The sequence below is a fragment of the Tachysurus vachellii genome, chromosome 2 (assembly GCF_030014155.1).
Source record: "Tachysurus vachellii isolate PV-2020 chromosome 2, HZAU_Pvac_v1, whole genome shotgun sequence".
In the NCBI taxonomy this organism is placed as follows: Eukaryota; Metazoa; Chordata; class Actinopteri; order Siluriformes; family Bagridae; genus Tachysurus; species Tachysurus vachellii.
The window spans coordinates 25,384,907-25,411,686 of NC_083461.1; the positions used below are offsets into that span (position 1 = coordinate 25,384,907).

The 26,780-nt window shown below is 38.1% G+C and overlaps 2 protein-coding genes across 3 annotated transcripts; one reads left to right on the forward strand and one right to left on the reverse strand.

Annotated features, from left to right (window-relative positions):
* Positions 1–2,317: 2,317 nt before the first annotated feature.
* On the reverse strand, positions 2,318–7,640 carry tmem26b (transmembrane protein 26b). Its single transcript, XM_060864002.1, has 6 exons — positions 7,353–7,640; positions 7,019–7,115; positions 6,770–6,859; positions 6,178–6,395; positions 5,065–5,144; positions 2,318–3,325 (listed from the first exon to the last, which is right to left on the reverse strand). Exons 1-6 carry the CDS (start codon positions 7,538–7,540, stop codon positions 3,075–3,077), a joined length of 924 nt encoding a protein of 307 aa, XP_060719985.1. The 5' UTR covers positions 7,541–7,640; the 3' UTR covers positions 2,318–3,074.
* Positions 7,641–9,254: 1,614 nt separating this feature from the next.
* cabcoco1 (ciliary associated calcium binding coiled-coil 1) lies at positions 9,255–26,416 on the forward strand. 2 transcript variants are annotated; one of them, XM_060891567.1, is made up of 8 exons: positions 9,255–9,337; positions 9,663–9,757; positions 15,462–15,631; positions 16,571–16,718; positions 21,206–21,278; positions 23,112–23,222; positions 24,168–24,312; positions 26,301–26,416. In XM_060891567.1, exons 2-7 carry the CDS (start codon positions 9,681–9,683, stop codon positions 24,267–24,269), a joined length of 681 nt encoding a protein of 226 aa, XP_060747550.1. In that variant the 5' UTR covers positions 9,255–9,337; positions 9,663–9,680; the 3' UTR covers positions 24,270–24,312; positions 26,301–26,416. The 2 variants fall into 2 exon arrangements, with proteins under 2 accessions (XP_060747550.1, XP_060747544.1); XM_060891561.1 differs by lacking the exon at positions 26,301–26,416 and having other exon boundaries at positions 24,168–24,368.
* Positions 26,417–26,780: the final 364 nt, after the last annotated feature.

The following is a 26,780-nucleotide window of genomic DNA, read 5'->3' on the forward strand; positions in this document are numbered from 1 at the left end:
GAAGCATGTTCAGATGTTCTTTAGATGATTACACATGTTTGTAGCTTCAGTTCTCCAGTGGCTGAGTGAAGTTATCCACTAGTGTGTGCTTTTGTTAAGTGTAGGGGTGTCACTAGCGGATGAGACTATAGCTGAGGAATGAGGAGTGGTACAGGAACCAGCAGAATATCTCTTAATGAGTGCTGCTGAATCTGGATTCATTTATATTAGAACATCCTGTTTTCCAGAACAAATCAACTCGGTACAGATTAAATCTGATTCAATAACATTTTGCACACACACACTCACATTTACACATACACACATTTACACACAAACATTTACACACACACACAAAAACATACACAAACACACACATTTACACACACACACATTTACACACACGCACACACAAACTCCTTCAAAAGTCACCCGAACTGTAAGCTTTGATGCTGTTTTTAACATTTATTCACAGTATTTCTAAGGCATTGGTGGCTCAAGCAATTAAGGTCAACACTGCCAAGTTACTTCTGTTGAGTGAGGCCCTTAACCCTCTCTTCTCCTGGCTGATCCTCCACTCTGAGCTCCATAATCTAAAAGTAATTCACTGTGCTGTAATGTATACGAGACAAATAAAGCTTTTTTGTTGGTCATGTTCCCAAACCCTACAGACATGTGATCTTTAGCGTATCCATGTAGGAGCATCCTGCAGCCTGAGCATCTAAAGTTGTCTAAACATGAAGCTGATTTATTCTGACTGCAGTTTAACCAAAACATTTTAATGAGAAAAATCAGATTGAGGATTAATCACAGACTCAACGCACCGAAATCCGTCCTGCGTGACGTGACTCACCGTTTACTGAAACTTATTAATAATTAACACAAAAAGCACAATGCATGGCTCATGCTGTGAAAAGCCAGACTTCCTCGCTACTGATTGCCTGGGAAATAGACACTGATTAGGATTTAGAAGTCTAATCCAAAAATGAAATGGTCCATCTATGAGTCATTAAAGGAAACCATCAAGGAAGCCGAGCTGTTGTTTATGGGCTCGACTCTCTCAGTGAATCTGACCAGCAACAAGTAACGACATGAAATAAAGTGCGAACAGTCCGAAGGATTTCAGCGTGTAGTGTAGTGAGTGTAGTGTAGTGAGAAGTGTGGCAAGAGGGAAAGAAATATATATTACAAGAAATTGTACTTTTAAAATTCATAATAAAATTTAATTTAAAAAGAAATCAAAATTATTTACAGTCATTATTTCTGTTGTTTGTACTACTGTGTTTTTTGCTGAAAAGGGTGAAGAGAAAGCATCTTTATTTCCTTTATGTTGTACATCATACTGGACTTCACTGTGTCACTGAAGAAGAGACAGGAGTCTGAGCTAGGGGTAGCCGAGCTGAAGATGTTGAGGTTCTCTTTGGGAATGACAAGATTGGACAGGATTATGAACGAGTACATCAGAGAGACAGCTCATGTTGGACGTTTGGGGCACAAAGTTAGGGAGGCCAGATTAAGATGGTTTGGACATGTACGGAGGAGGGAGAGTGAGTATATTGGTAGGAGAATGTTGGACATGGAGCTGCCAGGCAGGAGGCAAAGAGGAAGGCCAAAGAGGAGGTATATGGGTGTAATTAATGAGGATATGAAGCTAGTGGGTGCAAGTGTTGAGGATGCAGAAGATAGGGATAGGTGGAGAGAGATGATTCGCTGTGGTGACCCCTGAAGGGAAAAGCTGAAAGAAGAGGAAGAAGATCATACTTGACTTTAATGTAGAATTATATAGTAAAATGTACTTAAAAAGGTAGTCAGTATTCAGTTAACAGAGGTTTAAGGACGCAGAGTGAAATAACAAGGAAAATCTACATGTATGTCTGAAAGTTACGACTGGATGCTTATAACACACTCAATCTGAAAAAGGACCTAATACGAGTCCTTCATATCACATGCTGTGTAGAGCTTTTCTTTAATACACAGAAAGTCTGTTCAGGAAAAACTGGAATGGGACTCAGAAATAAACAAGTCTCTTCATGCTCAAAAGGAATTAAGCATTAAGCATTAAGAACTTTCCTCTTTGTCTTCTTATATTTGCCTTTGTTTTCTTGCCTTCGGGCATCTCAGGAGGATTTAAAATGGTTTAGTGTGAAACCTCAACATTATGTTTAGTCAAGATTAATTGGTAAAATATGAGCGGTGTAATGAGTTCAAACAAGATAAGACAGGAGTTACAACAACCCAGAAAAGAGTTTCAAGGGTGAAAAATATATAAATTAAAGAAAATATCAAAAACACTTCTCTACATTTACAGCATTTGGTAGACAACATTATCCAGAGTGACTTACATTCATCTCATTTTTTATACAACTGAACTAACTGAGGGTAAAGGGCCTTACTCAGGGGCCCAGAAGTGGCAGCGCATGACATTCATATGATCTACCACATCCCACATGTCTGTCTGGGTCCTGATGTCATAATCTTGTACTGTAGTGTCGACCTGATGGTAGATTTTAGCTTCACAATACAAACAGGTTTCCTTCAAAAATTCAGCATAAAATGAATTCTGTGAAATCTTTTAAACACTTACAAACCATCTTTTTTTTCAGTTTTGCAAGATAGAAACAGGACATTGAACACACTGACAGCCATCATTTTTCTCCCTGGTGGGTGGAGACACTGCATGAGCTCTTTTTCTACAGTTTACTTACAGAAGTGATAAGTGATAAGTTTGATAAGTGTTTGTGTTGCTCATATGTTCAAACTGTAAGTGCAGCTCCAGTGCCGGAGACTCACATGAGCACCAGTTTACATGAAAATAAAAAAAAAACACACGGTACACGTGGATTTTGATGAAACCATTTCCTTCTTCAAATACAAACTATTTTTGTTATAAACTATTTTATTTATATACACAGTGATACCTGATGATGAGTTCATGAACAATGATAGCTAAGATATCAGATTACACTCTCTAATGAATCTTGTACATAAAAATGTAAGTTACACTTGTAAATGAAAGCTAAACAAGTCTCAGCTAAAGGATATCCTAATAAGAAAGTACATTTTATACATTTGATTGTAAACCTTTTTTAAGGATCTCAGGGTCTGGAGTCAAAACAAATGACCCAGAGTCGATACATGCTCAGTGCCACCACTAGGAAGTTCTTGATGGCAAAGAAGACCAGCATTTGGTGAACGATTTCAAAGTGTATCATGACGGTCAAGCGGACCACCAAAAACGGGCCGTCCTGAATTAAGAGTGCTTCGATCACAGACCAGAAGTCTGTTCGGTGTCTAGAAAGGAGAGAACCAGCCTCCGCCTCGTACTCCTCTGTGTTAGGATTTAACACTGCGGACAGGAAACAGACAACAACGGCAATTTATAGCTGGTGTTAAATTACATTACAATAAATATGGCTCTAATATAAATGCTGTATTATTACATCACTCCTGTTACTACTAATGACTCTTGGGTAATTACTCAGTAAGTAATAATAAATCAGTGGTTCGTTAGTTTGTTATAATCTAAGCAATAATTACCGAAGACCTGGAGATCTGCTCTTGAGAACCACAAACTACTTACTGTTTCAGATTAACTTTAGAGAGGGACACAGTAACACTTCTCTCATTCTCTAACACATACAAATGACTTAATTATCCTGTAATATTTGATATATCACAATATCTCCAAGACTATGGAATTAAGACATAGAAACAGAATGGTGCGTTTATCTGAGCTATTTATTATTCATTTAAAAAAGTATGATAAATAATTTTATTGTCCAGAACTAAAAAGATATTAAAAATGATGTCAGATTGTGAAGCACTGACTCCAAATGTGTAAAAGTCTGGGTCTGGGATTAAAATACACAAAAATGAACAATTCGCGTTAGTTCAGGCAAGTGCATCAGCTGCTAATCAGCCGTTTCCGGCGCTCCCAATCCGGTACGACTTCCGTAATTTACGACCCTTTAAATTCCCTTGTCTCGAGCCGCTCTCGCGCACCGCTGCTGCTGCATTTCAAACACCCCCCCCCCCCCCCCCAACCCCGACTCCTCCCAGCCAGAACCCGTCGTGCAGTCCATTAAAAAAAATAAAGAAATTTTCAATTACATGCATGCCATGGGTTCTGTTTCTGTTGCTCCGGGGGGTCTCTTCGATTCTCCAGCCGCCGCTTTCCCCGCTCCGTCCACGCATTCGCACGGAAGGCGCGCGGGAAAATTCGCCCAGAACAGAACCATACCGCCAACACTAACTGTATGCATATCGCTCAATAAATCTCTTTTTGACAAAGTGGTCCTGACTGAACTGGGCACTTTATTAGGAATACCTGTAGACCTACTCAGTCATCTGATCAGCCAATAATGTGGCAGCTGTACATCAAAAAAAAAAACATGCAGATACAGCCAGCAGCTTCAGGTAATGTTCACATCACCCATCAGAATAAGGAACATCCTCTGTGATTCTGACTGAGACATCAATGTTGGTGTCACTGGGCACAAAATCACCCAAACTGGTCAGCTAAAGACTAAAAAAAAAACATAGCCTGGTCTGATAAATCTGGATTTCTGCTGAGGATCACAGGGGTCAGCGTTTGGCACCAGGAGCATGAATCCTGACCAGTCCAGGCTGGTGGAGGTGGTGTAACGGTGTGGGGAATGATTTCTTGGCACACTTTGGGCTCGTTAATGCTAATTAACTTTAATGCCGCAGACTATTTGCGTATCATTGTCTATCATTTGAATCCCTTCATGACCAAAAATTTACACATCTTCAAGTGATTTGTACACATAAAGTGCTCAGTGAGTTTATAATGGAGTAAAATCAAGTTAAATCAGAGATGAAATATTTGTTCTTCTAAGCATTAGCTTGAGCCCTCTTAGTAGGTCAAATTCATTCACACTGCCACATATAAAAGTTCACAAAGAGCTCAAAAGGGACATAAACATGTTATTTGTTTATCCTTTTTAGCCCATGCATGGTTATATTACGTATATTTTATTACTATTAACTTATGACACTATACACATATTGTATATACAGTATGTTATGCACAGTGTGATTCATAACACCAGACTGTGTCAATACCTGTGAGATTGTGAGGGAACTGTAGCATACTCCACGTCCAGATGGCTAGAATAATGTACACCAACACTGGGCTCTTATCCCTGATAATAAGGAAACACTGAGTTAGAAGAAACACAAAGCTGAATTGAATTGACTGTAGAATTAAGGTTAAATGAACTGTGGGAAAATCAGCTATAAAGCTGTATTCAAGATAACAAGACATTCCTGTATATCCTTTTTCTCTGCTGAACGCATCTGCCGTTAGCAATGACAGTCTTAAGTTTCTGTTCTTTTTAAATATTCCTTTTCTTCTTTTTGTACTAGCTGGAGCCACCTCGCATGCTTTGGAAAGCTAACGAAACAGTGTGGTTTAAGGGTGAGTGGAAACATATTGGGAGCAAATCAGTGAATAAAGCCAATCACAGCACAAAGTACGAGTGCTCTTTAACATCATCTGACCAACACTAATCATACAGTAAACTGGATGAAGGCCAAGGCGGCTGAAACGTGGCCAAATAAGACATCGGTAAAGAACATATCCGAGTGTTGTGGTTGGGTGTGTGTGTGCAGAAGAGATTATGTGCACTAAAATCATCATCTTTTGTAAGGCAAAAATAGTTCAGTTAAACAATTGAACACAGTGATCCAATTATAGGAAGTTTGGTTTTTTGTTTTTTAGAGAGAGAGAAAGTCTGTAGTCTGGTATTGATATTGTTTGCGCTTGTTCTCACCACAACTCCCTGCCATGTTTATGAATGACATCTACAGACGTGTATTTTTGACAGAAATCCCGTATCTCACCACAACACTAGCTAATTTATAGGTGATAAGTTTGTCTAAAAGAGCACAATTTAACCTGCAGTTCAATCAGAAGAGATCTGGAGGAAAGCACTAGCTACTGTTCTGTATACATTAAGTGACGGTGCAGGGAAAACCAGAGAACAGGTGTAACGGGGGTGTAAAGTCGTGGCCTAATGGTTAGAGAGTTTGACTCCTAACCCTAAGGTTGTGGGTACGAGTCTCGGGCCGGCAATACCACGACTGAGGTGCCCGTGAGCAAGGCACCGAACACCCCCAACTGCTCCCCGAGTGCCGCAGCATAGTCACGTCACTTAAGAATTAATTAAGGCTTACTTGACATCGGACAGAGTCTCGCTGGTGAACTCTAGGATGTCTGCGGCCGTTCCTACAAAGATGAGGAGTAGTTGCGAGAGCTGGTCTCGGGTGAGACCTCCTTCGTTAGGCAGCAGCCACTTTCCCACTATCAGCAGCACCAACAAGGCCTGGTGTAGCGCCAAAATCCAGTCGTTGGCACACACTGAAGTCAAGAGCTTCTCAGAGTCTTGGATAATCTACAGGAGCACCAGGATGGAATTTTGTAAACTAGCAAAATTACAATAATTAAAACATCCTGAAAATCTCAGAAAAGAACAGACTGCATGTTATGCAAGACTAAAAGCCCACAGGTGAGAATGAGAGCGCCTGCCTGAGGTGGACACCTATTTTTATTAAAGGGTGGAGTGACATTTTTATGTGAAACTACATTTACAGCATTTGGCAGATACCAAATGCTGTCTAACCAACTGACGTCTTTAAAGCCAGTAAATAAACATTTAAACACAGAGACGGTTACAGCCAGGATACAACAGCAGACACTGTTAAGACCAGTCTATGGAAACTGTTTATAAAGTGTGGTCAGACTCTATGAATGAAAGAGACTGTATACCTTAGAAAATGCAGTCACATTAGTAGAATTCAAGGTTGTCCAGTTATTAAAGAGTCTTTTAATGTTCTCTGAAGAATCGAGTCGATTACACTGAAATAAGTAAGAAGTAAAATGTAAGAATTTCAAAATCTGTACATAATAATACACATTACACATTTGTTACGTAAAAGTTTCATTTAATTGTTTAACACGTCATGTTTTTGTGATCTTAAACATAATCCAGTCTTTATTTATCAAATCCAAAGGAACCTTGATATCCTGTTTGATATTATGCTGATGATGAAGCTCAAGGATCCAGATGCTCGGTATAATACTAACAAGGAACAGGAAAATAGCTGGAGAAAACCTGCAGGAACCACAAACATGTGTTTACAACATTTTTATTCATTGTTCTCACTGTGAGAAACTTTAGACTTTAAACTTTAAACAGCAATGTAAAGGAACTGCTTGTTTACCTTTACATTACCTTTATACAGCATACAGATGCCAAATGCTGATTGTTGTATTTTTCACACTATTGTTAAGTAATAACATCTAAAAACTTACAAAGAGTAAAAAAGATAAAGAGATCCGACCAACTTACCACTTACAGTGTTTCCCTTGTCTTCTCCTCAATGTTAACATCATTTCCACTACAAGTGGCAGAAACAGGACAGCAAGAAGCCAATATAACTTGTTGTTTTTCACCCAAATGACTCTCCACATCCCTATAAGTGAAATTAAAATAAATAGTGATCTGGTCACAAGCGCACAAATGAACCTAAGAAGCATCACTGCAACTGAACACAGAGTCGAACCTTCTCCTGATAACGGACACTGAACACTAAGCGCAAACTTAACATCTGACTCCAAGTTAAACGTCCACGAATCACGATTCGGATCTCTTTTCAAATGACTCCTTTAACTGAATCAGGCGAATCGATTTCTGGCGAATGAGGCGAATCGATTTGGGTGTGTGTGTGTGTTGGTGTGTGTGTGTTGGGGGGGGGGACAGGAAACAGGACAGCAAGAAGCCAATATAACTTGTTGTTTTTCACCCAAATGACTCTCCACATCCCTATAAGTGAAATTAAAATAAATAGTGATCTGGTCACAAGCGCACAAATGAACCTAAGAAGCATCACTGCAACTGAACACAGAGTCGAACCTTCTCCTGATAACGGACACTGAACACTAAGCGCAAACTTAACATCTGACTCCAAGTTAAACGTCCACGAATCACGATTCGGATCTCTTTCCGAATGACTCCTTTAACTGAATCAGGCGAATTGATTTACCAAAGTCCCGTCTAACGACAAAAAAACATCTTCAGTTAATAAACGTCTCCTTTCGGCGTGAAAAAGGCGCAAATTTCCAGCTCAATTTCATCACACTGTGCAAAAGAATCACTAAAACAACACAATGGTTCACACACAAAGCAAAGCTCTAAACAGGAGATATAAAAAGAGAGGCATGTACATTCATGTTTAAAATTGGACCAAAACAATAGCAGAAGATACCCAGGAATGCAGGGAGGAAGAGGAAGAGGAAGCGTTAGAAGAACAGATAGATCAGATGGAATTAGGACTGTGATTATATTATTATACACGTGTTCGTGTGTGTGTGTGTGTGTGTGTGTGTGTGTGTGTGTGTGTGTGTGTGTGTGTGTGTGTGATATACAGTTACAGATTCAGATTCTGGATATTTTGCTTATTAAAGTTTTATTTTAATGTAACCAACAGAACGTTTAAAATTCAGGCTGTATTATTTACCCTGCACCTAATCCCAAGGAACTGTGGGCATGAGTGCAGGGTGAGAGTGTGAGAGTTCTACACAAACATCATACTTTCACACAAACTTTCACACAAACATCAGGGCAGGTAACAGTGCTGACGACATGCAAACTACACACACACCCAGGGCAGGTAACAGTGCTGACGACATGCAAACTACACACACACCCAGGGCAGGTAACAGTGCTGACGACATGCAAACTACACAAACATCAGGGCAGGTTTATTTATTTATTTGTTTGGTTGTGTTTTTTGTTTGTTTGTTTGTTTGTTTGTTTACTCATTTATTCTGGAATAAGGCACCATGGAATAGAGAAACTCAGTTGTAACCAGTGACAGTTTGTTTATTTGTTTATATATTATATTATATTATATTATATTATATTATATTATATTATATTATATTATATAACTCAGTTGTAACCAATGACAGCAGGACAATAAATATATCAAACCTTTTTGTTTAAATCTGTAATGATTAGTGGATTAAAATTAAAATGGTTATTTATTTCACATAATTATCACACCTCATCCAATCAGAAGTTTGTTTTGGTTTATAGTTAAAGTTATGTTTTTTAATGTACATAATTATCGACTTTTAAAATGGACTGTAATTAAAAACACACGAAAGCGATGGAATATATAACTTCCGCTGAAATGGAACGACGATTAGCCCCGCCCACCCGTTACCTAGGCAACAGTAGTAACCAACATGTCCGGACAGGAGAGAGCGCGTGCGCCTGGAAAAACACCTGAAAGCAGGAAAACAGCCACTAACATAAAGGATTCTTTATATGTATGTATGATATGCTTCATGTATTTAATAATAAGATTTAGTAGTTGATAACAATATTATAGCTGAATATCTGCACCCTGTAGAGGTGATTAAGGAGGTTTGTCATCTGAACAGGTAACACTTTGGGATCCAGCACACAGTTTAATGTCTTATTGTGTATTTATAAACAAATGATCAGCATTAATCAGAAACTGACATTAGCTACTGTATTTTATTACTGTATCTACCTTGTGGATGATCATCATCATTATCATCATCATCATCATCACTGTCATGAAGGTGACACTGAGATAAGTGTTAGATGCTCATGTGGTTTGTGTTGAAGGCACATGAAGCAGGTGAGATGTTTCCTCAGTGGCCGTGTCTATCATATGAGAACCTGAATCTGCTGATGGAGCTTTCTGTGGACGAGTTGCAGCTGTAAGTAAACACATCTACATCAGTTCACTCACTGCTCGAGCCTGATCATCAGAGACGACCCTTGACTTTCACACATAATTAATATAACACGTTAATATAAAGTTTCATTTAAGATTTTATGTAAATCCAAAATCCACAAATGCTGAGTTTTGGTGATCTGTGATTGTTTGCACACAATGATCACATCTCTGCTGATTCTATGACAGCCCTGTAGAGATATTTAATCTGTGTTATACACTGAGAGGTTAGTTACACATCTCTTGGCAGAAATAAAGGAGCTGAATTACTCTTCTGTGAAATACAAGAAATCTACAAATTAAAGTTACCAGAACTGTTATTTATACTTATATACTGTATTTCAAGCAGAGTGATGCTGGTATAACACACTGGTATATACTGTATACTCCAATGTTTGTACTAATGTCCTCTCATGAAACACATCATATGTATAACAGTGAAGACTAATTGTCACACTGTCTGTTCTTTGGAATATCTAGAGGTGCTTGTTCTATTATATTTAATAACCTAATCTAAACCTAACCAAAAACTAATCTAAAACTAATCTAAACCTAATCTAAACATAACCTAGACCTAATCTAATCCTAATCTAAACCTAATAAAAAACTAATCTAAATGTAATTTAGACCTAATCTAAACCTAATCTAATCCTAATCTAAACCTAATCTAATCCTAAAATAATCCTAATCTAAACGTAATCTAGACCTAATCTAATCCTAAAATAATCCTAATCTAAAACTAATCTGCCCCACAAGTGTTTAGCTAAGAAGTAAAATGAGTAAATAGCATTTCAATGATTTTAGATCAATATGACAACAATTGGCCTAATTTATCAAGCTGGATACAGGCAGATTTATGCACAAATACTTCATCTGAGCGTTTGTATGTATTCAAAAATAAAAGCTTGTTAATTTATAAAAATGTTTGTTAAAGTGACTGAAGTCCTACATGTCCTTATGGTTGATAATATCCTGTTGATTTACAAATACAAATTAATTTAAAGGCAAATTAGCCTAAAAAAAATCACGGTTATTAGTCAATGTTATTCAACAGAATCCAAACGTTTATTAAGAAAGATATTTAAATATGAGTCAAATATTGTCATGTCCACATGCAGTTTATTTATAATGTGATTTTTTTCATGGTTTATAGAACTAAAAGTAATCCAAATTAAATTGTGAACTTATAGAAGAAAAAAAAATCATGTACGTATGTTTCACATATGTTACTTTAATACCGTAAGTTAAATTAAAATTCCCAGAATCTCAGATCCAGACTTGATTGTGTAATAATTGAAGAAGAAAGCTTTGTTGTGCTAAACTGAAGAAATGCCAGACATAATTATGCACTGTGACACATATAGCTGTGCTGATCATGCAAGAAGAAAGAGACAATCTGACTTTTGTGTAGCGCTTTGTTTAGTGAGCAAGTTGCTCTTCTGCTTTTACAGAACTCCATGTAAAAATAAGACTTTATACAAGTGAGAACTTGCATTACAAATGATGGATATATCGTGTAACTGCACTTGGATTGACTTTAGAGAGAATATAAAACGCTTTGTTTGCACAGCTGTAACATCCTGCTTTTTAATTACACCACCATTAGAGAGACTGCAGATTGTAATGGTGTATGGTGGCATTATGTCACGTAAAGCTCTGGAGACTCTGGAGATAATGGTGATTCAGGACTGGAAATCAAGGATTCTGTATACTTCACTGAGTATTGCTCTAGATTGACCTGAATAAGAGAACGAAAACAAGAAGAAGAATAAGAAAGAGCCTTTATTTGTCACATATACAATACAGCACAGTGAATTACTTGTCTTCGCTTTATCCCAGCTGGTTAGGAATTTGCGGTCAGATCCAGGGTCAGCCATGAGACCACACCATAGAGCTGTAAATAGATGCCCAGTCCAAATTCTCAGGGTCTCAAAAATCGACAAAAAAGGTTTATTAATTAGAATCAGGAATCAGAAGTCCTTCAGTTAGGGCCAACTGATATTTGCAAGAATATAGTTTCCATCAGTAAATATATAACACGTTTTAAAAACAAAACGCTCTTAACCAATCACAACGTGCTACAGAAAATTACTCTGTCACATGAAAGGGTCAGACTGAGTCCAGTTGAACTGTTTCAGTTGAGTCTCAACTTTTAAAAGCCTAATTCAAGTGTATTAATTGATTTGGATTTACTAAAGTTGGCAAATAATCAGCTTTAACTGCAATGAAATGCACTAGATGGCCAGCAGTACAGTATGTTGACGCGGCTCACGACACTCATAGTTCATGTGGAACATTCTGAACATCCCAACAAACGGCATTAGATCCTCTAGCATGATCTCACAGGGTACAGGGCATCAAGACTCTGCTTCGTTCTGGCTCCTCGGTACTGGAATGATCTTCCCCTTGATGTCTTCAAACGAGGTCTAAAGATGTACCTCTTAAAACTTCAAAAAACTTTTTTGTCTGTGTGCTTTTTAATATATTTCCCTAAACACAGAGTTTTTAGACTGAAGGTATTCATAGTCTGTGACCTACTGAACCAGGATTGATGTGTTTATTAATGGAGACTTCAAAGCACTTCTATAAGTCTCTATTTAAGGCCATCTGCATTAATATGGAGATTCTTTCCTTGCTTTTGCTTGTCTAGGAAGATTTGTGACTAGGATATAGAGTGCTGCTTTGGGGATTTGTGCTCATTCAAGAGCTACCAGAGCTTTGAAGTGAGGCTGGGCAAAGGAAGACTAGCATGCAGTCAGTGTCCCAGTCCAACTGGGTCAAGGCTTTGTGCAGGACAAAGTTCTAACTTACATAGCAACCTTGGAAAACCATGTCTTCAGGGATCTCACTTTGTCACATAACCGCACTATGATGCCTGAACAGGTTTTGGGCTTCTTAGGTCCAGTGAAGGGAAATTGTAATGTTACAGCATATAAACACATCTAGAATAATGTGTGCTAGCTTTTTGTCATCATTATGTAGGAGTCATGGTCAGGTGTACACTAACCTTTGGCCATGGAGTGTAGGTAGTTTAGGTTAACATTGTTGGACTACTGAGGTACAGTGTGCCCGTGTGCTGTGTTTTTGTGGGACTTTGTTTGCAATATAAATACTGACAAGCACATGTGTATTAATCATATTTATTTTTTATTCAGATAAACAGGGATTGAAAACATGTAACAATCAACAGATAGATGTTAAATCTTTTACTGTTCATATATTTCACTGAATCTGTTCACTAATTTAATCACCCGCTAGCTAGTTGCTATGACATCTGTGTTTTTACCCATTTTGTAGCTAAAAATGTTAGAATTTTTCATTTCAATTTCAAAATTCATTAAAATTGTGAATGAGGCATAACCATGATATATTAGAAAGATTTCTTTAAAATGAGCCTGTAATTGGCTGGAAATTGTATCAGATCTGTGATTATAGAAAAATCAACAAAGTCTGGCCAATTTTCAACTGAATGACAGAGGGACGTTTTATCTTATTTTTGCTTAATAAACAAAAATAAAATAATAGCACACACACCTTAAGGAAATAAAATGTGTCTTTAGCCAACACAATACTTGATAGGCCAGGTTATAAAAAAAATATTTCTAGTTTTTTAATAAATATTTTAATTCAGTCAGACCCATCAAAGAATTTTACTTTAGAAGAAATCAGAAAACAAAATGAATTTTCTCACATTTTTCTTTTATACATTGCCTGGAACATTGCATAATGTTCTTCTCAGTTTTTGGTTCTTCTTATGAAACTGTGTGGATTTACAAAGGAAGATGGAGAAGTAAAGCTGTGACTTTTACCCAAATCATTTCCTCATTATATACGTTGGTATTCAAGTATTTTTTCATACTGATATGAGTCAGTTGATAAGTAAATAAGCCTGTTAAAATTGTAGGTTTTTAAGATGTAATAAATTGTAACCAAAATAAATCCAATCCTTTTCCACCTTTGATGTGATTAAAGAGCTTAAGATAAGGTCAACTTTATTGATTCCTCAATGGGGAAATTCACTAATCACTGCTTGTAAAATAACACTCAGTCTTTATGGGTAGGGCTACTATATTATTTTCAATAACGCTTCAGATATCTCATATTTTAAGAAGGTGTCCTGCAGACATTCATCATTTTTATCTGTCTAACAGAGACCTGTAGGTTTAGTGCTTGAGCTATAAATTCCTTGGTCTTGACTAGAACCCGAATCTCAGCCAGTAAGCAGCAGAACCATTGCATGATGCTGCCACCACTATGCTTCACTGTAGTGATGGTTTCCTTTGGGTTGTTAGCTGTCTTATGAACATATCTTCTTGAATTAGGTCTGTAAAGTTCTTTGTAAAGTACTTGACCTGTAGACTAATTTGGAAGGACGTCCTGTTCTGGGTAACGTCACAGTGTTGCCCTGTTTTTTCACTTGTTAATGATGAGCCTCATGGTGTTCTCTGGTACATCTATCATTCTCAACAACGATCTCCTTTATTTGATCTGCTGTGTAAGATCTTTGCAGCTCATGACTTCAACAGTCAGATGAAACCAAGAAGACATCAAGAAAATCATACAGAAACAACCAGGCTTTATTTTGGGAATAACATGTATCAGGCCTTCAAAGACTTTTGAATGTCACAAACCCTATTAAAAAAGAGTGTGCACATTTCTGTAACCCATTTTAATTTTCCCTTTTGCTCTAAGAAATGTCTTTTTAATTATCACATGAAATGTTTTTGTTGTAATATCATATTAAAGTTAAAACAAGATCTGACATGATTTAAACTATTTTGGATTTATTTTGAAAAATCACAAAATCCTTCCATTTTTATAGGGATGTGTAGAGTTTTATAAACACCTTATGTAAATGTAGTGAATATAACCTGAAGGAAATTTTGCTGTCTCACTGTATTAACGAATGCTGTCAGGATGCGTGAGAAGCTCATTATTTACATATGTGAATGTGTCTAAACACTGAATGCAGGTGGATGATTTGTGCGAGCAGCAGGATGCTGCATTCATGAGCATAAAGGATAAAGGTGTGTGAGAGTGAAAGTCATCTGCACAGAAATATATAAAATCTGTGTTTGTGGTAGGAAGGTAATACCCTAGAAAAAGCCTTATGTAATTCTTTATGAGAAAGATACAGTGACAAAACTGATTGTGCTGATTAGACACAAAAGTGAGAAAGACTCGAGCAAAACTTCTCATTTCTGTCTTACTTTTACTGTCCTATAATATGACAATTAACTGCAATCTCTCTGGAAACTGTTACACTGGAAGCTTTGTACTGTTAATATTTCCAGAATTTATTACACTGTCAGTAAACATAATGTGTGTTTTCACCGACACACACTTCAGAGAGTTTGTATTCGTGACTGAATTGATGGTGTATGACGGGAAATGTCCAATTAATATCTTGTCATCTGTACAGTTAAGGTTTTCTAAGCAGTTTAAATTGGAAAAACTAGAACACAACACTCTGGAGATTGAGGAAATGGTGATTCAGACATTTTGAGGTTCTGCTTCAGCCGATCTTGGAGACTGAAATAGATCCTCAGGCTTTAATAAAAGAAATGGACAGAAAAGGTTCATTATTGTTCTGGATAAAGAATCAATTTTCTACTTATTATCTTCATCTTGTTGAAGAAATGTGCTGTCTAAGGTTTTTTTCTGTGTTTCCTCTCTCCCTTGTTCAGGAAATTTGTGGATGTACTTGAACTGAAGAAGCATGAAACCTGTGTAAAGGAGGCCTCACTGTTGGACTACTTTGTTGGAGGATTTTGGTGGGCCAAAGAGATGAGCTTCACATGCCAGCAAATCTCATTTGTTATGGCTCTCCTACAGAAGTTGCTAGACAACATAAAAGGTAAATCTGTAGCAGGTTATACACTATACACTGTAGGGCCAAATGTTTGTGGACATCTAACCAACAAACCATCTGTGCTTGTTGATTTAGTCCCTGCTTTAATGTTACAATAACTTCCACTCTTCTGGAAGGCTTTGTGATCATTCAGCTACAAGAGCATTAGTGAGATCAGACACTGTTGACAGGTGAGGAGGTCTGGGGTTCAGTCGGTGTTCCTGTTCATCCCAAAGGTCCAGAGGTCCAGATCATCTATTGGTATTGGTATGAAAAAAAAATATGCTATGAGATGCTGAAGTAGGTAACAGCATGGGATTCTGATTAAATGGTGACATCACAAAACGTTATTTGTAGATGTTTGGCAGAAGCTTTATATATGCTGAGTGAGAACATCTGTTGAGTACAGACAGGGATTTAGTTTGCATTTGTACATTGGGGTTGTTTTTGATGTCATACACTATATTACCAAAAGTATGCAGACATTTCACACACATATACGATTCTTCCTCTGACTTTTGCTGCAATGTGGGAAGCACACAGTTGTATTCTTTGGATGCTGTAGTGTAAATACTGAAGGCCAAACATGTTCCTGCATGATAATGGATACATGATAATGGAAGAACTCGAGTGTCCTGCACAGAGCCATGACCACAACTCCACTGTACACCTTTGGGATGATCTGGAATGCTGACTGGGCAAATCTCCACAGCCACAATCCAAAATCATGCGGAAATCCTTCAAGAAGAGCAGAGGTTATTATAACAGCATAAAAAGTGGAATGAAATCTGGAGTGTGTTCAAAAAGCACTTATGGGTGTGATGGTCAGATCTTATTATTCAAGGAAGGAATATAAGGAAAGGGAAGTTAATAATAGCAAGTTAACTAGAAATGTTGTGAAGTATAAACTCCTGACTAAGTGAATCTTAGATTTGTCCTTTTCAGACAAGCACATGCCATTTGCAGACAATTTTAAGGAGTTCACTCGGATGCTGCTAGCAACTAGACAGTCGCCTCCATCGGCGGGCGCCACCTTTAATCCGCTGTTTGATGTGGATCAAATCAAGTCCATTACAGATTACTTCAGCAGCAGGTTAATATTTCTCTGACACTGATATCACATTGTTATATATAACATTCTCCTGAACGTGCTGTAATTATCTTGAAATGATGAGCTAGCGAGGATGAATAAAAACAAGATCATTCTTTTCCCTGTTTTTCATTAATAACAGCTGTGAGATATTCACTCCTTCGCCTACTAGCAATACGCAAATTGGATCCCTTTTTATATCCTCCATAATTAATACTATGCATAATTCATAAACCAATGGAATGTGAAGCATGCAGGCTTCTGTGGTGCATAACAAGTTGGGAAAAAAAACAAATAGCAAGGTGAAAAACACAAGCAAAGCAATTATATTTGCAATGATTTAAACTCTTTGGTATTTTAACCAAGCAAATTACAGTGTTTTAAATCTGCTGCTTTATCATCAGCTCATTAGAGGTGTAGTGTATTCAGGTCATTCCTTTAACCTCTTTATACTTCCACATAAAATATCCACCAGGAAGCTTTAGGTTGATTATGGATGTAGAGTAAGAGCACTGATTTGCATTTAATAGTTCCATCTTTTTTAATCTTCCTTCCTGTAGTTTGTCTGTTTTACTTTAATATCTTGGCTACTGCTTGGGTTCTTGGTTTGTTTGGCAGTAATGGAGATGTGCTGTTATTAACATTGAATACATTTATTGTTAACAATGTTAATAATGACGTGACCATAATTTGGCTTAAGGTCATCATTTTTGTTCATGAGTTAAGGTATGATTTATAACAAACTGTCTCAGTTACAATATACCGTTATAACATTATCTACACAAATACAGTACTGTATGATCAATTGTGCTTAACTTTGAGAATGTAAGCTACAAAATGGTTATTGACCCATCATGATTGTCCTACATTATAGCACTGGCAAGCTTTTTTTTCATGTCATTTTGAGTTTGATTAACTTCCTGAATCATGAAGCTTTTACACTGTTATTGCTGGGGGGTGGGTGGGTGAGTGGGGGGTTGCATGTATTTGGAGGAAGGGGTATTTTGAGAGGTTTAAATGGAGGATGTGGGATTGAAGGAAAAGAAAAAAAACATTCTGCGGAGTTTTGCAGGAAGTATGCAAGTCCACCAACACTGATTACGGCAGCTTTAAAAGCAATTATAATTACTGGCTGCATTTGCTGAAAACAGATTTCTGGAAGAGTATCAGTGTATCAGTGTGCCAGTGTATCATGTCCTCACCAATCTTGCAAATTGTGGCTTCTTAGTTCGATGGATAAAAATATCTTAGATCTTATGACTGGAGGAGGAACAAAGAGAACAAAACAGTGCAAGGGGCTGTTATAAATCAGTTAAAGTTTGGATAGCAGAAAACTACATTCTCATGAACGCATCTCCTGTTACTTGCTGGTGGTTTCGCTTGGACGGTTTTTGAGTATGATTTCTAGCTTTCTAGCTTAAAAGTGTTTTTAAAATTAAGGTACTGTGAAAAAATATGGTGGTTTTAGCAAAATGTGAGCTTGCTTGTTCATTATCTACTGTTGCATCCAAAACTGATGGCCAATTCACTTGTTTGTGCTACACACTGAAGACATTTGTATTCGAGAAAAAAAAGATCTATTTCCTGGTTTTTACACCTAGATGTGTTAAACAACATAAAACACTGAAGCTTTTGTATCATACCACACTGTTTGTAGGCGAGCAAAAGCAAAAGGAACAGATAGATCTTAAACTACTGAAAGTACATAACACTTAATATTTGGTTGTTTATACCTTGCTTGCAGTAACTGCATCAAGCCTGTGACTCACTGACATCACCAGATTGTTGTGAAGCTTTTCCAGGTTTTTACTGCAGCCACCTTCAGTCGTTGTTTGATTTTGAGGAGTTTCCTCCGTCAGTCTACTCTTTAGGATGTGAGATGCTGCTCGGTTGGGTTAAGCTCCGGTGATTGACTTGTCAAGTCTAAACCCTTCCACTTCTCCCCCAGATAAAGTCTTGTTGTTTTGGCAGCATGTTTGGGATCATTGTCTTGCTGCATGATGAAGTCCCTTCTGTTTAATTTGGATGTATTTCTGTGTAAACTAGCAGACTGAATGCTTCTGAATTCGTTCTGTTGCTTCTATGATGAGTTACATCAACAGTAAAGATTAGTGAGTCTGTTCCAGAAGCAGCCGTACAATGACACTACCATCACCATGCTTCACAGATGAGCTGCTATGTATTGGATCTTGAGCAGATTCTTTTTTCCTCCACACTTTGGCTTTTCCATCACTTTGGTAGAGGTTTCTTTTGGTTTGTGGATCATCTCTGATCATTGAGATTCTTACTGCTGATGAGTGGATTCTGCTCTCCAAGTCTTCTTTAAACAATGGATTGTGAAACCTTCACCCCTGCCCTGTGAGTGGTGTTGATATCACTTACTGTTGCTTTTGGGTTCGTCTTCACAGCTCTCATGATGATTCAGTCATCAGCTGATGATGTTTTCCTTGGCCAACCTGTTCGGTGGCTGTTGCTTTTTCAGGACATTCCAGATTTCTGTATTTTCTGTGTTCAGTGGTTGTACAGTGTCTTTTCTCAGTTTCAATATGGCTTGCGTTTATCTGATAGACAGCTCTCTGATATTCATGTTGGTGCGAATCCAGAGTAGATGTTTAAAGCTATTTATTCTTTAAATGTTCAATATAATAGGATACTCCAGGGTAACAAGGAGCACCTTTCATGTCTTCAGTTTACAGTAAAAACATATGAATTGGGCAAGTATTTCCAGCAGTAACAGAGGGGACTGAATTAGTATTGTACTATTAAACTGCTCAGAAAACTGCATATTCATAACTCCCCATAAATTAGATAGGTAGTTAGTTGTTGATGTTCTTGTTAACTAGCATAATTTATAGTAGAGATATTAAAATAAAGCATGGCCCAGAACAGTAGCTAGGTGCTTTAATTACATAAACCATAAATAATTTCTGTTCACCAACTTGAAAGCTTGCTGTCTTGTTAGCATTTAATACAAATGTTCTGATAACTAGGGGGCATGGTGGATTAGTGGTTAGCTCGTTCGCCTCACACCTCCAGGTTTGGGGGTTCGATTCCCGCCTCCGCCTTGTGTGTGTGGAGTTTGCATGTTCTCTGGGTACTCCGGTTTCCTCCCCCGGGCCAAAGACATGGATGGTAGGTTGATTGGCATTGTCCATAGTGTGTGAAAATTGTCCGTAGTGTGTGAGTGTGTGAGTGAATGAGAGTGTGTGTGTGCCCTGCGATGGTTTGGCACTCCGTGCAGGGTGTATCCTGCCTTGATGCCCGATGACGCCTGAGATAGGCACAGGCTCCCCGTCACCCGAGGTAGTTCGGATAAGCGGTAGAACATGAGTGAGTGAGTGAGTGAGTTCTGATAACTAACATTTGTATTAGCATTTCACACATGGTGCTAAACCTAAAAATGAGCCCGGATTGTTAGCTATATAAAACAAAAACACTTTCGATAGCTTGTTAGCTCGTTAGACATAGAGCTGAACTCTTCAGAGCTGTACTGACTGCTGGTTTTGGACACAACTGAAAAGAACAAGATAATTAAGAAATGGCACGTTAATGGAAACACCAACTTTCCTTTGTTCCAGAGATTATTTATGATATTGATAATAATTAGAAGAAATAATTGCAATATTCCAAACAGAAAGTTTATTCAGTATTATTCTCTTATTACACTGTGTACGCACTCAGTGGCCACTTTATTAGGAACCCCTACACATTAGTGCAATTATCCAGTCAGCCAATCGGGTGATAGCAGCACAATGCATAATACACGGTACAAGATTTAAGAGCTTGAGTAAGTGTTCACATCATGCATGGTTACTGGTGCTCGATGGGCTGGTTTGAAGATTTCATAAAACCTCCTGAGGTTTTTCCACATACAACAGACTCTAGAGACTCTAGAGAAACAAACAGAAAAGATAATCCAGCAGCCATTCTGTAGGCGTAAATGTCTCGTTGCTGAGAGAAAAGAACAGTTCAGTAATGTATACAGTATAAACACTTATCACAATTAGGGTGAGCAGACAAGGATCACAGAACGTACAACACTTCAAACCGTGTGTTGATTTAGCTTGAACTAGAACCTGTGACCTCTGAAGTACTCAGACAAATGTACCAGAGTCACTGAGATTTTGTTTTTCACCATTATGATGTTTGTTGTGAACATTAACTGAAGCAGGACATGAACTAGCAGAGGTGTGAAGGTTTCCCCATGAAAGTTAAAATGCATTAAATACATTATGTGCTGTTTGACTATGAAGGCTAAAGAAAAATGTTGTTAATGTTAATATTATTAATATACAATAAAAACTGTAAATGACTGTGATATTAATATAAAATATTGTTATTACGTTTGACGTGTTCATCTGAAATATTATAGTCAGGTTGTTGCAAGGAGAAAGCCTGCCACCTAGTTGTCATAAGTGGGTCATGCCTGTAATTTTCCCCTCAGGATCCCCACATCATTGTTTTAAAGATGTTTAACTTTTGTCTTTCAGTATTTTCCAGCATTACAGACTGTACGAGTTCGTCTTCACTCACCTAAGAGATGAAATGCTGCTAGGAACAGAGGTGATTAGAGTCTTATCACATATACATGATGTAAGCTGAGCGAGGTTTGGCGACGGGGTCATCAGTAACCCAGTAGTACCGTTGATCTGCGAGGAAATCAGGAAAGAACATAATTATTTCTAGATAGCGGTCGATTGTTATTACACAAGTATGAGGAAGTGTCTTGTGGCAAAAATCCTAAACACAGTTAGAAGGAAGGGAAGTGATGTGTGTGGAGATCAGCCAGTGTTTTCCTATCTTTGTTCTTTTAGCAGTAAACTATCTCTTATCACAAACAATCCATTCCCTTCTGGTTCTGTGTTTTTATTATGATGATTTCAATGCACTTCAGCTTTGCACAAAGATTGTCATTTCAAATAAAAGAAAGAAAGAAAGAAAGAAAGCAGGGTTTAACTGCCTGTGTTGACATTTTCCAGGATTTGTGAGAGACACACAGCGCAATTTGGTCCAATCTTCTTTTTTAATTGCTTTACTCCGAAATGTAATTGAAGCTGACTAGCATGTGTTTTTTTTCCCATTTCAGGAAACAGATATTTGGTGACTCACCAGCAGCAGATATAACAGCTTGCTCAAATTCATTTATCATCATCTTAATTACCTCGCAAACATTCAGCAATCAAACCTTTTCTTTTCATTTTTTATTTTTTACATACGAAAGCCATTTGAACACCGGCTCCTTCTAAAATAAGACAACCGACCCAGATGCTGTTGCAAATTAAGCAGCAATAAATTGTCTCCACATCTTTTCTTAGCGTCACAGCACGCCTGCCCCTGGTCTCTCTCGCCTCTCCATTTTGCAGGTGGTGAACGGCATTAATGAGAGCTGTCATCTCTGCGTTTGAAATTCAGCTCGGGCGGATCGGCGCCTGCCTCTCAGCTGATTTGCTCATCCATTATTAACGTGTAATGATTATGTTCCATACACACTTTCATAATGTCAGACAGCAGGAAAAGCGTATTGCTAATATTTTTTCGTCCAAGTGGCCATTAATATTCATGACGCGTCGCACAGTGCCAGTCTGTCTCCCAACTATAAAAGTGTAACGTCCCTAAAATGGGAAAACTCATTACATCAGAAGCAGAAGACAAGCAGCAGATTTGTTTAGCGCCTGAACGGTGCTGTAAGCTGTTGCGAGTGAATAGTTATATTTGCTGTGGAGCATCGTGGGGATCAGTGAACAAATCTAGGTCAAGCGCTGTGCCACAGACATAATGGGTCCCGAATGTCATATAACACGAGCGTTTTCTATTTGTTTTGATGGAGAGTTCAAAGCACCGTTTGAATATTAATGTCCTCATTTTCCACCCCCCTTTGTCTCTCTATGTATATTGGAAACATTTCAGTAAGCCAACATGCTTAACAAGTTACACAAAGAGAAGCAGAAAAGACTTCTATGATTCCTTGTTTCTTTTTTTTCCCCCTAGCCATTAAAGTCACGTTAATTCGTTTATCAGGAGATGAAAAAGCATGAATCATGTGCAGGGGAGTAATGCAGAGCAATTGAATAATGAAGGACCATTGTTCTTCCCCTCACCCTCCATTTGACATTGTAATTATCTCAAATATGTCAACCACGGAGCTCTTTGTTTTTCTTACATAGCCGAGTTTGGGTTCTGTGCAAGGGGCTTTCTGCCAAGTGAACTGTAAAAGCATTCCATCTAAACGACAAGAAAATGTAGCTCAGGGCCTTAACGTGGAGCTAAAAGACCTTGAAACGTTTATTAAAAATGCAAGAATGTGCGCATCATTGTTGTCTACTTCCTTTCTAAGGCATGCATGTGGATAATATACGCGCTGTTACTGACATCAGTCGGTGTTGTGTGATGTTCCAGAGAAACATCGAGGTAGTTCATTCAGCTGACTTCATCGCTCCGATGGAGGACGGAACGCCAGCCGATGACCTCCGTCTCACAGCTCCCTCCCCTGCCACACCACCCGATCAGGTATAAACTTGTACACACAGCATTCAGCAAAACCTCCTCACAGAAACCTGAGAAATGAGGATTTCATCAGTCCAGTTGTTCGTGTGGTGCATGTAGTGATTCAGTTGTTTTGGCCTTGTGATACGATCAGCGAGTGAGAAAATGTGTTTCACATGTGAATCATTTCGAAGAGGAAACATGAATCTGGTTCCAACTATGAGTAACATTTTTCCTTCTCGCTCACACCACACAGCACTCCAGCTGGAATATCCAGGCTGGGCTCCACACTGAGGGAGGAGAGCAACTGTAATTCACAAACAATCTGCTCTCTGTCCACAGGCCAAAATTCCACTCTTTATTTGAGAAAGAAATGCTTTAATACAACATGAAAATGTTTTTTTAATATATATTCAAACATCTGGCCTTGGATTTAGGTATAGAATAAACCACATATGCTGATTTCTTCTGGAACAAGAAGGACACCTGAGGTCTAAAAATATAGTGCACATGCAGTTCAGAGTAAGACCACATGTAGGTGCTCTGCCTCCTTTAATCCCTTTATCAGTTGGACTTCCCCTGTGTGTTAATATCACTTCTGCATTAACGCCTCCTTTTAATGCTTATTCAGAATCATCTGTAAGCTGTTACACCATTTACACGAAAACATCCTTTTCCAGTTATTATCAACAATTCTGGTTCCCATTAGAAACTGCAATATTTTTTCTCTTATGCAGTCTCAAAGAATGTAACGAGATTCCAGTCTTCCAGCAGCGCTAACGGAAACCACTCACACCACTGAACACATCTGGCACCTTTATGTAATCCTGTGCATTTGAGTGTTGGTTACACATTTTGTTTTATTTGCAGCTGTCTGGCAGGACTAGATTTATACTAAATAATACATTTATTTCTTTATTTCTTTATTTCTTTCTTTCTTTATTTATTTATTTATTTATATTCCCTCAGGATTCAAACACACATGTGGAGAAGAATGTGGACGATTCTGCTCAGTGTGAACAGGGAGAGACACTCCAAAGTCTGGAGAGCTTCAGTGTGGAAGATGTGTGAGAAGTGCCGGAGGAAACGAGCAGAGACGCTGTGATAGCTGTGGGTACGACACACACCTGAAGTGTCAGGGAAATAAAGACAAAAAACTGTTTTAAACAATTCCTCGCCTGAATTCTTGCTGTGATTTTATTCATTTTCATGTGTTGATGCTGATAAATGCCAATCTCTTATAAATCTCCAGGCATGACGGCAACAAGAAAAGGCAAAACTAGCAAAACTATTGCAGACAAAATGATGACTAATTGGCGAAGAGCGCCTTCTAAGAGCAATGTGTGATAAATCTTGTACTGTAGCTCAGTAAGTGCAGTGTGTCAGCTTCTGTAAACACACTCTAACTCTTCCAAAGTTTAAACACTGACCTTAATTCTATCCTAATCAAACCTCTAGTCTTATTCGTCTTACGTCCTTTAAATAAAATGAGCTTCATTTCAAATAAACCCGCAGCATCTCACGGCAGATCTGAAGCCTATCGTTTTTGATTCATGTCCTTATCTGAAAATCTACACAAACTCAGTGGATATAAACATGTTCCCCCCAAACCAACCAGCAATTTTTCTGGATGAATAGCAGATTTCTTGTGTAAATGCTCTGGCAAAAGATTTACAAGTAAATTCATTCCTATCCAGCTTTGATAAACGAGTGCCATTATCTGTACCTTAATCTCCTTACTTAGATTGATTTTCCTCCAGTAAAGTATGCAAATAAACAATACCTTCATATATTTGGACAGCAGAAAAAAGTTATGAGGAGAAGGCAAATAAAGGGAGAAAGCGCATGGGTCCCTGGACTGAAGGATATTAGTGAAAATCTCAGGCCTGAACTCATACATGTCCCACAGGCCTGCTCGAACCCCAGCAATCGTGCCAGAATAAAAAAAAAGGTCTGATATTAAAACCTGAATAATGTTCCTCAGCTTAATATCGTTGGTATTCTGCACAGAACACGGAAGACATTAGACAGCTCCTGGCAGATATTCTGATTAATTTTACGCTAGACTAAAGGTGGAATCAAATTACTGGGTGTGCTGCGGTTGCAGAAAACAATCTGCCCTCGCAGATCACTGTATTGTGTCATTTTCACAAGCTTAACAAACACCAACTTTTAGGTCAAGGCGGATTTTCATTTCGACGATTTTCAGATAAATGATTTTACACACAGTTGACGCGACATCCACAAAGACGTCGTGTTTATGTGATGATTTATTTCAGTGGGCGGACGGCGCGTAAACTGCGAGTCTGTTCGTGTAGGTTTACATTTGAATGAGCTGCTGTAAAATACCTCTTTTTCCATTAGGTTTTTTTGTTTTGCTTACGCCGCTGTAACATCTGCTCAGGGTCATTACATATTTCACTCTATATTTAGCTTTGTGCATAACAAAAATCTCTCCCAGCTTAAGCAGCCCACATTGACCATCCGTTGTGTGTTTTTTTTTTAATTCCTCTGTTTGAGGCCTTTGAGGCTTCTCTCTCGGGATCGGGTTAAGCTGTTGAGTATACGCTCAGCATCACAGCCTGCTCCAGCTAGTTTGAAGCGTTTGATTTTGATGTGGATTAAATCTGCCACAAGAACTGTTCTTCTTTCCCCATTGAGTGAAGTTTAATAACATCCGTTTTTTTTCCCTCTCTCTGGGATATTTTAGTTGCGAAAGTTCCCAGGAGTGTCATAACTCATGTGGATCTCATCATGCCTTATATGGTAGAAACTCTGAAAAAGGCAAATGCTGGAATTGCTGTGGGTGACTTCCCAACCATATTGTTACCATTACAGATGTGTGCTGGAGGCATTTAATAGGCCTGTGTGTACAATGTGAATCCAGGAAAAGAAACTTCACCCTCGGTATTAAAACATTAGATCTTTACTGCAGGGTGTTCAACTTCTTACTTGTAGCAGAGTTATTTCTAAACAAGTCGTGTGACTGAGTAGAAATACTGTTTTTTTTTTCAGTGCTGTTCTACATCACATTGATCATCTGTGACAGTGTTATAGATGTTGAGTTTTATGGATGTACGCATTATTTTGTGTGTCTAACAGGAAGATTTTACAGAGAAGCTGCACATCCAGGAAAAAACCTACACAAATACTGTACGTTAGAGAGTCTCAAGAGACTGACGTCCAAATAACGCTGCTGAAGAACAGGGGAAAGAGCCAGCCACTTCTTTTTGTCTTATATGTTACCTATAGCTCTATAGGTAAATCAGTACAAATACATATTCATCAGAATGCGACGTGCTTTATAGAAGTCCTACACCAGGACTGAACCATGTCTGTGCATGCTATTCATGAAGAACATCATTTTCAATAAGAACAACTCCTTTATAATTTATTAATAAATGATGTCATGTTTTGTTTGGTTTCTAGTTACATTTAAAGTTGCACAATGTCCAGGAAACGAGTGTGTTTCCTGCTTCTACTTACAGCAGAATAAGAAGAAAAAAAATATAAGATGCTGGTCATGTTGTTAAGAAAGCAGAAAACAGAAACTGAGCCTCTTTCCATTAATGTTAAGTAAAA